The 14,737-nt window shown below is 37.7% G+C and overlaps 1 protein-coding gene across 1 annotated transcript in view; it reads left to right on the forward strand.

Moving 5' to 3' along the window:
• The first annotated feature begins 413 nt into the window (after positions 1–413).
• LOC145665793 (ras-like protein family member 12) overlaps positions 414–14,737 on the forward strand; it is a 493,554-nt gene continuing 479,230 nt past the window's right edge. Inside the window, exon 1 of the mRNA XM_081732911.1 lies at positions 414–605. Within this exon, the coding sequence (XP_081589037.1) occupies positions 464–605 (142 nt within the window). The 5' untranslated portion in view covers positions 414–463. The remainder of the gene's footprint in view (positions 606–14,737) is intronic.

Raw genomic sequence — 14,737 nt, forward strand, 5'->3', positions numbered from 1 at the left:
GTGAGTGGAAATGGAAAAACTCAAGAAATCCACAAACATGATGCTGTCCAACTAACTCAAACCTCCTGGTATCGAACTAGGGAGTTTCACATCAGAAGCGGGTGCTCTAGCACTAAGCCATCGTACTTTCCAAATAAATATAAGAAATTTGTGTGTGTATAATAGAACTACGTCTTAATTCTGATGTCAAAAGAGTAAATTAAAGACCTTACTTGGTGATATTTCTGTATTTTTTGTACATCAACATATATTCATCTTTACTGAACTTTATCACCACGTTTAGTAGCTAATGACAGACGCACATGTGTCTAGTTTAGGAACATTTAGTATTGGAGAATGTTTTTATTCATCATTCGCCGCAGTTCTTTCCCATGTGTTGATTGATGCAGGTTGTTATTAATAATCCGCAGGACGTCTGTCGCTGTGTAGGAGTTCTGTTATTTCCGGGCGTCTCCAACTCTGGATGCGTGCCAAGGACCATGCAGTTTGTATGGACGCTGTGCATAGTGTGGATGAGATCGGGATGAACTCTCACCGAAATAGCAATTCGTCTGCTCTAGAAGTGAACATTGCCCTAGTCGGGGCTCTTGGGAGCGGCAAGTCAGGTGATTATACAGATTTTTTGTTGGTAGTAGTAGTAGTAGTACTAATGTTGTCACATTTAACAGACCACTACTACGCCATAAGAGTTTGTGTCCGTGTGTGTTTTTGTTTTAATCTTATATGTAACTTGGTGTACGCTGTCAAACAGTTCCTTAGTAATATCCTCGGATTGTTTAAACACATTAATATGCAAAAGAAGGTTCCATTAAACAAATATTATGGTTAACTTTTACAGCTTTACGGTCTTTCAAAGCTTTATTATATTTCCATGCAAACTTTCTCTTCACTTCAAGATTTGTGACTCATAATGTCAAGCGAAGGCTTGTTTAGTTTCAACGGGCATATAATCTGTTTTGTTTAAGTAACAAACCCCAAAGGCAAAACTCACACAGTAAAATCCGTAACTTCAATTAACTTTAAATGTAAAAGAAACCAGGAAATATTTTGATCTGTTGTAAAGTCTTTCTACATTTGCATTTTTGTAACTTTGACAATGCAGGAAAAGGACAATTTTAAAATTTACTACACATAGTGAAAATACGATGGGGAAAAATCATAGTACATCAAAAGTAACATTGACCTCTACATTCCTTTAAGCTTAATTAAATATTACGATGTATATACAATCTAGTGGTCTAATAGCAGTGGCGGATCTATAAGGTAAAAACTGGATGCGGGGGTCAACCAGAACCCAGACTATGAGAGGTATATCATGAGATAACAATTTTTCATGGGTCCTGCAGAAGTTTTCAACTTAACTTTCTCTCTCGATGCATGTTATGGGTAGGTTGGACGTTGATATAGTTGAACTCAAATATTGTTTTACGCATTGCATAACAGAAAAAAATTGCAACTGAAACTATATCTAATGTTTCAAAAATTTTCCAATAAAGAATAAAAGGCAATGCTTACTATAAACTTATATATATATATATATATATATATATATATATATATATATAACTGTTTCAGTTACTTTTGATATTCAAAAAACTTGGGTAGTCTAAGCCCCTGGCCCTGTTCTAGACCCACGACTGTCTAATAGTGGTCTAGAAAAAAATGCTCATAGTATTCAAGAAGTTGTTTACAAAATTCCTGTGGGTCCATATTACCGTTCAGAACAAGACAATTACATTTTCATGCACGATACACTAATAGGCAACATATCAAGATCAAAATCACTTTGCTTGGTAGCACTTTATAAGGCCCTTTAGTTTTCGTTGTTAAAAAGAGACTATTAAACAATCCAATACACAAAGCACACTTCTTGAAAGATATAAAAGAAAAAAAAATGTTTTATTTTAAAAATCTGAAACACTCATTCTTCTCATGAGAATAATACGTTGTTAATATGTTTTTAAAATATTTGAACCCCCTTTTCACCCTCAGTTGTATATTTGAATCGAAATGAAATTACATATATATATATATATATATATATATATATATCGTTTCACCCCTTAGCATATCCAGGTCAACCTAAGTGGAAACTATTTTCAAAAAATCATAATATAGGTTTAAAATATTCCCTATTTTCTTCTTTTATATATACAAAATGGAAAATTTAAATATTTAAAATAATTGCATCCTTTTTTTTTCTTAAGAAAGGAAATTTTCGAAAACATTGAAGGATGCATGAATTTACACAATGCCCGTTTTTTGCACGGGGAGAATACGTTTCATTTTCGACATAAAGGGCAAAAAGCTGTTACCAATCAACTTAGAGACCCCCAAAACTATGAATTTGATACTAATATCAACCATTTTCAATTATTCTTACATGTCACATCCTCCCTCGAGAGTACCAATTGGGGCTGAATTTGGATTTAAACGGCATCGGAAATGGCACTGTTAGTCTCAGCGACCGAAAACTGTGTATTCGACACTTATATGAGTCATTTTCGGTAATTTATATATATATATATATATATATATATATATATATATATATATATATATATATATATATATATATATATATATATTCCTCTCCTCCTCCCCAAGTTGCACCATCAATGTGAAATGATTGAAACCATCCCAGGCCCGAATCTCATCTATGACGAATATTTGATCGTGATCGGTCAGATGGTTCAAGAGTTATTAAGTCACAAAAATAGTCACTTTCGTTTTTATTTGTATAGATAAGGGTTTCATTTCCTTAGTCTGTGAGTATCCTGGATATCCTGTTATACTCCATTATTGTCATAGTTTTGAACCCTTTCTGTCCTTTAGGATGCGCATTTTTTGTCAAAGAAACATGCTAAACATGAGGTCAATCCAAAACTATTTTCAAAAATTCATTTTAAACGGTCAACATTATTGATATATGTAGTGGTAAAATATATAATCATACATTGTCTTTTATATATAAGATTTGTGGTAAAATTATTTAAATCACTTGGAGCTTATCGTCTATATTCAGCACCAACACTATACAAGATATGTACGTACAGCAGCCCAACGTGGGATCCGAATCACACAAGCTTCCTGCGGAAATACTAAAATTAGAGAAAAGTTTTATCGAGGGTATGCCTCGACAAAACTATTTTGTTGCTATAAATAAGATAAGGTTAAGCAAGGGCCTTTAGTGCCTCAACAGATATCTTCTCTCTCTCTCTCTCTCTCTCTCTCTCTCTCTCTCTCTCTATATATATATATATATATATATATATATATATATATATATATATATATATATATATACTGTATATATATATATATATATATATATATATATATATATATATATATATATATATATATATATATATATATATATATATATATATATATACTGTATATCTATCGGTTGGTCCAAAAGGATGGAAGTATGAGTGATACTAAGCAAAAAAGTTCATATGAATATGGGTCCTAATACAGGGTGTCTATCGGTCACGAAAGTCACGAATGTCACGAAAAAGTCACGAAATCAGAAAACGGTCATGAAAGTCACAAAAAGTCACGAAATTTAGCTTTTGGGTCACGATTTTTTTAAACTGTACAAATGTAAGTACAGATTGGAAAATTTTGTTCTCTAAAAGGTCAAAATTCACCACCAAAAATGTCTATGGTCGGGTTTAGACGCTACCAAATCGCAAGCAAAGTACATTTCTATTGCATGGATGAAAATTCGGCCTAATTCGCACCCAAATTCGCTTTTCAAAATGTTAGTAGACACCCTGTATATCAACGGTTTGAGAGCTATAGGTTGTGAACCATTTTTGACTTTATATTGCATATTGCTCACTCTGTAGTTATGCTACAGAGATAAGACATAGCTGATTTGAAAGATGATTATATAGCCTTTTCAACGGTGTGCAATATGTAGCAGTGGTGTCTTCGGAAGAGAAGTTATTGAAGGATATTTGGAAATCAGTGCTGGCATCCAATTTCTTTAAATATCCCTAACTTTTCGAAACTTTCCTCAATAGCTTCCCTTCCAAAGATATCACTTAAACATGTTGCTTACTGTTCGAAAACCCATTCCATCACCTTTCAAATTCACTATATCTCACCTCTGCAGAGTAAATGCAGGGTGATCAATACGCAACATAAAGTCGAAAATGCTTCAAACCTGTAGCTCTCAAATCGTTGAGATTAGGACCTATGTTCAAATGAACACTTTTGCTTAGAATCACCAATACTACCATTTCCCAAAATATTGCTCCTTCCTCCTGGGACACCCTATATATATATATATATATAAACTTCATTTATTCTGGTGTTAAACATACATACATACATTCAACAGTAAGAAATATACATCGAGGAAACCATAATTAAACAATTACAATAATGTGTATAGAAAAGTAGTAAGTATGCTCTCAATGGGTCGGGTCGGGTCGGGTTGAAGACCGACCCGACACGACCCGTGACCCGAATTGACTGACCCGAGCCGTGATCCGACCTGATTGACCTGACCCGACAACCCGACCCGAGCTGACCCGGTTGACCCGACCCGACAACCCGACCCGAATGACCCGACCCGACAACCCGACCCGAGTTGACCCGACCCTTTTGAGAGCACTAGGTCACGACACTGGGTGAACGCCAAAATGCACTCCCATTGGGAATTAAACCCAGACCACGAGTACCGAAGTCTTAGCGTGTTTGCACACGATACCGACAAAATCGGAGGAAGGCCCGATAATATCGGTGTCGGTGTCGGCGTACTTTGCACATGTCGCCGACAATATCGGTGGAAGCCCCGACAATATCATTGCCGGTGATGAGCGAAGTAAGCGACACATACACAAAAAAATCTTCTCCATATATGAAAACAAATAAAAAATAATAATAATTGAGAAAATTATTTTTTAAAATAAGGACTACAAAAATGTTCTGAAGAGATGTGGAGGACGGTACAAAACTTAGAAAAACTAGTCCTATGCCTAAACATGTTTAGATTTGACAGTGCCGTTTTAAATAGATGCCGTAAACATATTATTTTCGTTTCGATGAGAATTGATGCTGCGGTACATTGCAAACTATATTAGTTTTAATTTTTGTTGAAACACTGTTACATATTGTATGTACTCGTATATTATTTTGTTTTCCATGCAATTAATACTAATGTCATAGTAGATTAAATGATAAAATTCGAATAAGTAATTCTGTTTTACATTGCTCCATACATACACTGGCGCAAATCCCGGGGAGATGAAGGGGACATGTCCCCTCCAATCTTGGAACTGGGGAGATTCTCCCCGTCCCCTATAATCCGATTTGAAATGTGTTTTTTGGGAGAGAAATTTGATTACCGGTATTTGTGTCCGATCGCCAGAAAGGAAAGTGAGATGAAATTAATGTCCACTCAGAATAAGCATCAAATCTGCCCGCCTCCCAATGTTGAAGACAACTCTGCTCCCCTGATCCTCCACAGCATTGTTTCTCGACTACAGAAATATTTTGAACATCGCTATATATTTAGGGGCGGATCCAGGATATGATCAAGGTAGGGGCTAAACCATATTTTGCCGTTTTATTCAGTGTAAAGCAGGATCGAAGCCCATTTTATCCAGTGTATATCTGAGCGTCAAGGGGGGGCTATAGCCCCTATAGCCCCCTTGGATCCGCCACTGTATATATATATATATATATATATATATATATATATATATATATATATATATATATAAAATATGGGAACGATCTTACCCGTCCCCCCCCAATGTTGAAGGCAGATTTGCGCTGTTGCATAGCTAAATACCTGTCGTTTCTCTTTTTTTTCTTTTTTTTCTTTTTTTTTTCTTTTTTTTTTTGTTTTGTCCATGAACTCAAAATCCTGGACAAGGCTTGCATAAACTTCTCGCCATGCTTTTTGCTTTTCAATTCTGTCCTTGAAAGAGTCTGTTATCTTATCCCATATGTAAAGTCTACATTCCACAAGTTCAATAAGGGTTAAAATATCGAATGGAAAAATTCCTGCCATCTCTAAAAATCTAAGCAAAACTAGAAAGGTAAGAATGCAATAATACACAACCTTTTCATCCAGTCACTGTAGCTAAACTGTAGAACTCTATCAGGAGGTCGAGCCCGGTACAAAGGGGAGAGGGAAAACTTGGATACATAGCTTTGGTCTTTGTTTTCAATTGCGATTCCGGAAATTATTTTTTAAAATGGAGAATTTGGGATAGTTTTGGAAGTGAGAGAAAACATCTGCAACAAGTGAAGTACGAAGTCACATCCCTATTGTTGAGATCACAATCAAGAAAATGCCAAATGAGTAACTTGTCCTTGGAGCTTTTGAAACAGTGTTTGATTGTGCTGGTTTCGTTTCAAAATAATAATAATTCTACTTTGACTTGTCATCAAATATTCTATTGAATCATTGCTTATTGAGTGGGACCGGGAAAAGTGATCTGCACACAATTCTGATGAAAATAAAAGGAAGTAATAATAATCAGGATTTTTTCCAGTGTATGCTAACAGTTACAGTGTATCAAAATGTTAACAGTATATCAACATTTGAAAATCACGCTTAAATTAATTTCCAGAATGTATTAAATTTAAATGCATTAATAGATTAAAAAATATACCATCAAAGAGTGTGTGTGTGTGTGTGAGAGAGAGAGAGAGAAAGAACAAAAATAAAAAAAAGGAAGTGGAAACTAATCAAGAAATTGGTTATCTAAATTTCCTATATTCTATTTGGTAATAGCTATTTAGAGGGAAACCAGTACTCTTCAGACTTCCCACATTTTATACTTATTTAATAAAGGGAATTAGCTACTCCAAAACAGAAAATGTAAAAAAAATAATAAGCTGTTCCGAAGTTGTTTGTAAGACAAGATAATAATAATATTATTATACAATTGTAATAGAAAAAAATGGAAACAACAAAATTCCAAAGAGAAGAAACGAAACAAAAATACACACTCACTCTCTTCATGTAATCCACTGGCCGGCCGACATTATCGGCCGCATGTGCATCCAATTATAAGAAAACATTGCCCCCGACAAAATCGGTGTCGGCGATACCGCCATTATCGGGGGCTTGGCCGACAGCATCTGCGTGTCGGAGGATCGGCTGATAATATAGATGGCGTGTGCAAGCTATGATTTGAGTACATTGAAGTCGATTTCACCGCCGACATTATCGGTGCTTGCACCGATATTATCGTTGCCGTGTGCAAACACACTTACACGTTAACCACTAGCTAGATCAAGCGGGGGATTTGTATATTCATCTTAATGAATATTTGGCACTTTTGAGGTTTGGTTATTCTGATACCAATGTCCGACGTGGGAGATTTTTTTTTTTGCTTTAGTTCTATGTGACGAAATTTTTCTTCAAGGTCAGTGTTCTCACCTGCTCGGACGGCAGGGGGTCTTCTCGGAAGGCAGTAGCAAGAGTCTCTTGGCGGAGACGAAAGGAAATCGTTTAACTACAATGATAAGGGGTGAGGAGACAGGAGAACACCTGTGATTTTTTCCAACCCTTCAACTTTCATTCCAAAATAGGTTCTTATGATTCCGGGACCCGTGCCACTTTGATTTTTCTTTCTCGGTAATGAAAACGTATTTTACAGTATATATAGATGCAAGTAAGAAGATACATAATATGAATTTTGTAATTTAAAATTTAAAAATACAGTATGATAATTAATTATAAAGTACTAATTTCATTTCATCACTTTCAACCCAACAAATCAAATTCAAACAATTCGCACCTTGGGTCTTGGACATCAATATTGCGTCTTATTCTTTGTCTTGCACAGTCAAGTCTTGGTCCTGCATTTCGTAGTCTTGGTGGTCTTTCATGCTATACAAGAGCCAAGAATGCTCGCCTCATCGGTACAAATGAAGACCAAGTGTGATTTTGATTATGGTCTTTCATACTATACGGAAAGCAAGAAAATACGCTCATCGCTACTTGGTGATCACCAAAACAAGCCCAAGAGCAAGATTACTATGCACTTCGTCTTGCATATCCAATCTTTATCTTGTTCTTGAATCGATGTCCTTGGGCTTGGTGAAATAAAATGAAATATTCAGTTTAAGGTCCCTCGCTTCTGGACCGAGGCTAAGGGATATGGTGACCATGAGAAATGAATGAAATGGTGGAATGAGAAAGTGGGAGGAAACAGGAGAACTCCGAGAAAACACACTACACGGCGTTTCTCCACTACAAAGCCCACTTAGTACAAGCTGGGATTGAGCCATGGAGACCATGCACGAGAGTTGAATTCTCTACCACTGAGCCCCTGCCGTCCTGCTTGGGCTTGGTCGTTCATATCCAATCTTTCTTTTGGCCTTGCTTAGAACTTCTAGTTTTGTTCTAAATCCAGACTGCATATTGGCGTAGATATTAATATTACAGTCGATTGGTAAAATCAATCTTCCACATTTAAAAATTAAAGTACACACAAGTACAAAAATAAGCATTTACCATAAAAACACTAGTGCAAGTGTTCAAAATAGATTTATGGTTTCTATAAAATCAATTGAAAATTGCTATTTTTAATTAGGCAGCTAGTGAAAAACAGCAGCTTTCGACTCCAGCCGAGTTTAAGCTCAACCTAAACTCAGTTGACCAAAGTGAACTGACCCGACCCGACAACCCGACCCAAGCTGAGCCGGCCCGACAACCCGACCCGAGTTGACCTGACCCGACCCGACCCGTAAACCGACCCGATCTGATACGATTGACCCTACCCGACAATGCGACTCGAATAACCCGACCCGACAACCCGACCCGAGCTGACCCGACTGACCTGACCCGACAACCCGGCCCGAGTAGCCTGACCCGACAACCCGACCCGAGCTGACCCGACTGATCCGACCCGACAAACCCGACCCGAGCTGACCCTATTGACCCGACCCGACAATCCGACCCGAATAACCTGACCCGACAACCCGACCCGAGCTGACCCGACTAACCCGACCTGACAACCTGACCCGAGTAGCCTCACCCGACATCCCGACCTGAGTTGACCTGACCTGACCCGACCCGTAACCCGACCCGTTTGAGAGCACTACTAGTAAGTAAATGCAAAGAACAACAAGAATATATGAAGGCTAAAACTATGAAGGAAAAAAGAAAAATACAAGGAACGAAAGATTTTAATAACACATAAAAATATAGAAAGTCTAATTGTCACAAACCAAAGTTCTTCTTGCAGAAAATAAATTTGATAACATAATTTACAGTAGGAAAATCTCGTTTATCTCTACCTGGTGGTATGGCTCCTAATATAGAGGTTATATTACCTCTTTGTACTGCCATGCTTATTCTTTGAATTAGGAAGGTGCTTGCTCTATTTTCACCGGATAAATGTGTGATGCGTTTACCTATTTTCTTTATAAAGTGGAGGCCTTTTGCCCCACGATCTTCTGGATTCAATGGCAATGGTTACAAATTGGTACATCTTTGTTAGATTACTGTATTTTCTTCTTTTGTCTGTTTCTTTTCGGCTGGTTACATTGCTCGCTTAGAATGAGAAGAAAAGAAGGCTGGAAGGGGCGAAAGTGTCTGTACACGTAAAATCCCAGATCAGTGATTTTCCCCTCTTGCAAGATATTAATGTGTTCCTATTTGGACTTTTACCATCTGTTCTATTATATCCATTTGGCTCTCTTATTGCCGATATACCTGCTGAAATGAGTGATCTCATTATAATGTCATTGATACTTGAGTGACTGGGATATCGTTCGGTGCTTTTTATGCAAGAGAGTCCATAAAGTCCCTTTTCACTTACTGGATTTTTACATGCCTGACATTTATGAGGTTCACAAATATTCGGTCCCAACCGTAATGCAACTGCTATTCGAAAACTCTCGTTACTGAGATGAAGGTGTAGAGGGAACGAAGACAGATCTTTAAGCCAAGCTTCTGCTTCTCTGGATGATACAGCAATTAATCTAGTCTTGTCTTCTAGACTGTCTGAAAACTGTAGTGAAAAGGATAAGTGTGATATGAAAATAGGTTCTTCCCACGTGGATTGCTTTGCTTTGGTAGTAAATTCAGGTAATTCAGAGCCAACTAGCAATGACCTAGTGGAAGAGCACTCTTTAACTTCAGAATCAATGTGGAAGCTTATATCCTGTTGGAGAAGTGTTTCTATTAGACATCGGGAACGATAAAATGATACCAAGAAGGCAGGAATAACCAAATCTATGGCTCGTCGGATGCCTAATCCGCCAAAACCAACTGGCAGACAAGCCTGATGGCATGTGTTACCCTCAAGGATACAATTTAGAATAGACTCTAAACCAGATTTTATGGTGTTATCAAAGCGTTCTAATAAATCTTCCTTCCATGAAGGAGAACTTCGCAGAAAATATAGTAATCTTAGAATAGTAAATGATATTCTTAATAAATATAAGGCAGAATGTGCTTAGATCAATAGCAGACGTGAGAAATACATCTCCCGTTTGGCTATCTTAATAAAGTTTTCTTGATTATGTTGAGAGGGCTGTTCATAGAAGATAAGCGTTTAAAGAATGCATTAATTGAATGCCCAGAGCTACCTCATTGCATGATCTGAAGAGTATGTGCATTTCCTTGTTTGTTGTTCCAAGAAAGTTAACTTCATATTTGATATGTAAACCAATTATAATTGCCTGTGTATAGATCATTTTAATGTAATTAATACGGTATCTGGATCTCCAGCTATGGTTCCATCAGTTAGGTACCAAACATTCAAATCTGTTTTTAACCATAATATAAATAGCTCGACTATGCATAACTTTGATGTACATAGGGATAGATCAAAGGGAAGTTTTCTTTTACGGCTGATAGCATTACGTTTCTATCTATCTCATTAAAGTCACTCCTGAAATCTAGTTTTAAGAAAGCTTTACGTTTCAGGTAAGGGTATGAGTAATATATGCGAGCCGTATGTGCTGCTGCTTCAGCTCCATATCGAATGCCCACTCCGAGTTGGTATGGAGAGAGAAATTTTGAAATAAAGGTTCTTTAATGCTCTCACAAATTATTTTGGATGAAAACCTTCTCCAGGTATTCCCTATTGCAATAGTCTAATACCTAAACTTCTCTTTGTCTGTTATTAGAGATACTCCAAAGAATATTAGTCTCAATACTTTAGGCACATCCCCTGATATAATCTTAGACAGACTCACCTGCGATCTTAATAAGGCGATCTTTGGAATCTTGTGTGTTGTAAACTATTAAATCTTTGAGAATTGAAGGGTGAATGCTGTCCATACCTCCTGCAGAACCTGAAGGGAAGGATTTAAGCGCTTTTAGAAATTCATTGGATGTGACTTTATTAACATTAGTATTAAAATCTGCTGGTCAAGTGGCGTAATTCCACCAGGATGCGCAGGTTGTTTCTCCTTTAGAGCTTTCTTTGTAGCGGCATCTATTGGGGCTAAAGTCGGAAATAAGAAGTCGAATTGCTCCATGTACGTCTTTATCTGGAAGCTTGTTCTCTATGTGCTTAATTAAGATATCATTGGATAATTTCCTAGTAGTTTCGTTGCGTTTGTATGTGTTTTTCTTCAAACTTGTTAGGTTTGTTATATCATCACAGCAACAATTTGATTCTCTGCGTTGTTGGATTCTCTGCATCGCCCATGTAGTAAGATTGGTGGCTTTAGCAGAAGCTGGAGGCATGCAAAGTGTTATGTAGGGGAAGAATAAAAGATTCATCCAAGATTCAAGATTATTAGATATGCGTATCTGTTGGAGAATTTCATATAGCGCATCTGCCATAGCATGTCGTGCTCCTAGCGGGACTCTTCGAAGCATGGTTATTGATGAGTTTAATCTTAATAACTTGGAAATTAATGCGTTTTCATCCCTATTATTGTCATTTGTGTTCAAGTCTTGTGAACTAGGAAATTGATTAGCTGCATAACGATTCGCACTAATATCGTCCACTTTCTTATCCTTATGATATTTGTTGTTATGTATGGTTAATCCTCTAGAATTGAGAAAATATTTAATACATATTGAACAAAGGAAATCCTTGGAACTATTTCCAATATTGCTAGAGGTACTAGATGCATGTTTTGTTTGTACATATACTCGTAGTTTTCATTATTAAAATTGCTTTGTTGCACTTGTTATAAAACTCAAAATAAAAAGTATTGTTATTATTGAAAATTTCAAATATCCAATTTTAACGAATATTAACTTAAATATCGCATTTTTCATTTGGATATATCTGATATTAAGCAAAAACTGAAAGGAATCTCACTCAACAAAGGAAGATTTCACTTCATTTTTGTTTGGTTCACTCCAATGTCACCCAACCCCTTACCTAAAGGAATACCATTTGAATAGATTATAGGAGGACAGCACAATCACCAAACACCTCCGCTGCGCTCACCAACGTCCGTGAGTAAACTCACTCTTGAAACTGGAGCACAGCACCTCACTACATGTTGCAAAAACCTAAGTCACTCCCCACTAACACCAAATATATTCCCAAATTAAACGGAATTCACAGAGCGCACAAAAAGCGTCTCAAACAGAGCGTGTTCCACAATTCTCACCAATTTTTGAATATATATGAATGGAAGTGACTACGTTTGTGACTTAACAACTCTTTAACCACTCCACCGATCTCGATCAAAGTTTCAACATAGATAAGGTTCGGGCCTCCGATGGATTTTGTCATTTCACTGTAACGCTGCAACTTAGGGGAGATACATAAAAAAGGGTCGTTGCATAAAATTCATCCCCACAACTTGGGGAGGGGGAGGCAAATATATATATATAAAGATGATCGTAAATGACCGATATTAGTGTCGAATCCATAGTTTCCAGGGTCGCTCAGACGAACAGTGGCACTTCCGATGGCGTTTAAATCCAAATTCAGACTCCATTAGTACTCCTAGCGGAGAATGGTGACATGTAAATAAATGAAAATGACCGATATTAGTGTCAAATTCATAGTTTTTGGGGTTCGTAAGTTGATTCTGATGTCCTTTATGTCCAAAATGTAATGTATTCTCCCCGCGAGAAGTACGAACATTCTGCTAGTATATTACATTGATCAGTTGAAACACTATGACCATCAGTGAACGAAGTCATTGGGTTGACGTAAGATATACGGGACACAGCACAATCTCTCCCCAGACGGTGACAGGGTTCTCCCTCGATGCGCGATGCTTGTACGTAGAATAGGGAAGACCAAGTTATATAACAGTGTTTGATAGAAAGATTACGATGGTCAGACAGCTGGAAATAATCATCACCGAAACAATGCAACTTGTCTGGTGTTCGCTTGTTGGTGGGGAGAATGTCCTCCAGAGGTAGTAACAAGAAGGTGAAATTAGCACCAAACCTTAAAAAAAAGTGCGGTCACACTTCATTAAAGAACTCGGACATCATAGATTGTCCACATTGGTCCAACAGGATAGAGGGCAAACCGTGGTACAATTAACAATATACACTAACAGTAGTAAAAGCATGAGTGTGTCTGAACACACAGTTCACTGTACATTGATAGATATGGACCAACGCAACAGACATTTCACACGTGTACCAACGTTAATCGCTGGTATTATCAATGATGAGTTGAATGGGCATGTACCCACCGTCACTGGAACCAGTGCAATAGCCTAGCGATGCATGGTGCGATGAATCGGGATAGGCTTTCATCACATCGATAGCCGGGTCAAAATCCGTCGTCTTCTAGGGAGACATCTCCTTAGGACAGAACAGTAGATAGTAGAACTATGGCATGCCGCTGCAGGCTCTGTTATGGTTTCGGGAACCTTCATATGGACATCCATGGACCCGATTGTTCGTGTACAGGACACAATGATGGCTCCTGGCTGTCTGTAAATCATTGCTGATCACGTACAGCCATTCCCGTTGACCATATTTCCAGCTGGAAATAGCATCGTTCAGCAGGACAACGCTCTTTGTCACAAGGCTAACGTTTGCTGCAATGATTCAAGGAGCACAGTGGTGAACTTTGTAAGTCCTGGGCGAGATAACACCATCTAAAATGTAACGTATATTATAGGAACCACCATTTAAAATGTAACGATTATAGTTTATTATTAGCCTATTCTTATTGTGCACGTTACATTCCAGCCCACAGTCCGTGTAGAATTTTAAAATATGTCAACAAGATTTACTTACATTAAATCAGGAACAACTTATATCACTATTATTTTTATTCTCCAAACTCCATTAATTATATTTTTCTTTTTCGGTTGTCACAGCAACGTTCAAATAAACAACTATCTGATGTTACGGTAACTAAGATTATCGATTATACATATAAAATCAACATATATATTTTTAGCTACTAAGATTGAATCTCCTTTCTTTATATTTAGAAACAACAACATGTAAATTCATTTCTTTTTCTTCTTCTTTTACACAACATAATGTGTACGGTGTACGGACAAAATCTCGCGGCCGAAACATCGCCGCCCAAAATCTCGCCGGCCAAAACCTCGCGGGACAAAATCTCGCCGGGCCAAAACCTCGCGTGGCCAAAACCTCGCCGCCCAAAACCTCGCGGGACAAAATCTCGCCGAGCCAAAACCTCGCGTGGCCAAAACCTCGCGGGACAAAATCTCGCCGGGCCAAAACCTCGCCGACCAAAACCTCGCCGACCAAAACCTCGCGTGGCCAAAATTTCGCCGCCCAAAACCTCGCGGGACAAAATCTCGCCGTGCCAAAACCTCGCCGCGAATGAAACTT

Source organism: Thermobia domestica, chromosome 12 (genome assembly GCF_964235325.1).
Source record: "Thermobia domestica chromosome 12, izTheDome1.hap1.1, whole genome shotgun sequence".
Classification (NCBI taxonomy): Eukaryota; Metazoa; Arthropoda; class Insecta; order Zygentoma; family Lepismatidae; genus Thermobia; species Thermobia domestica.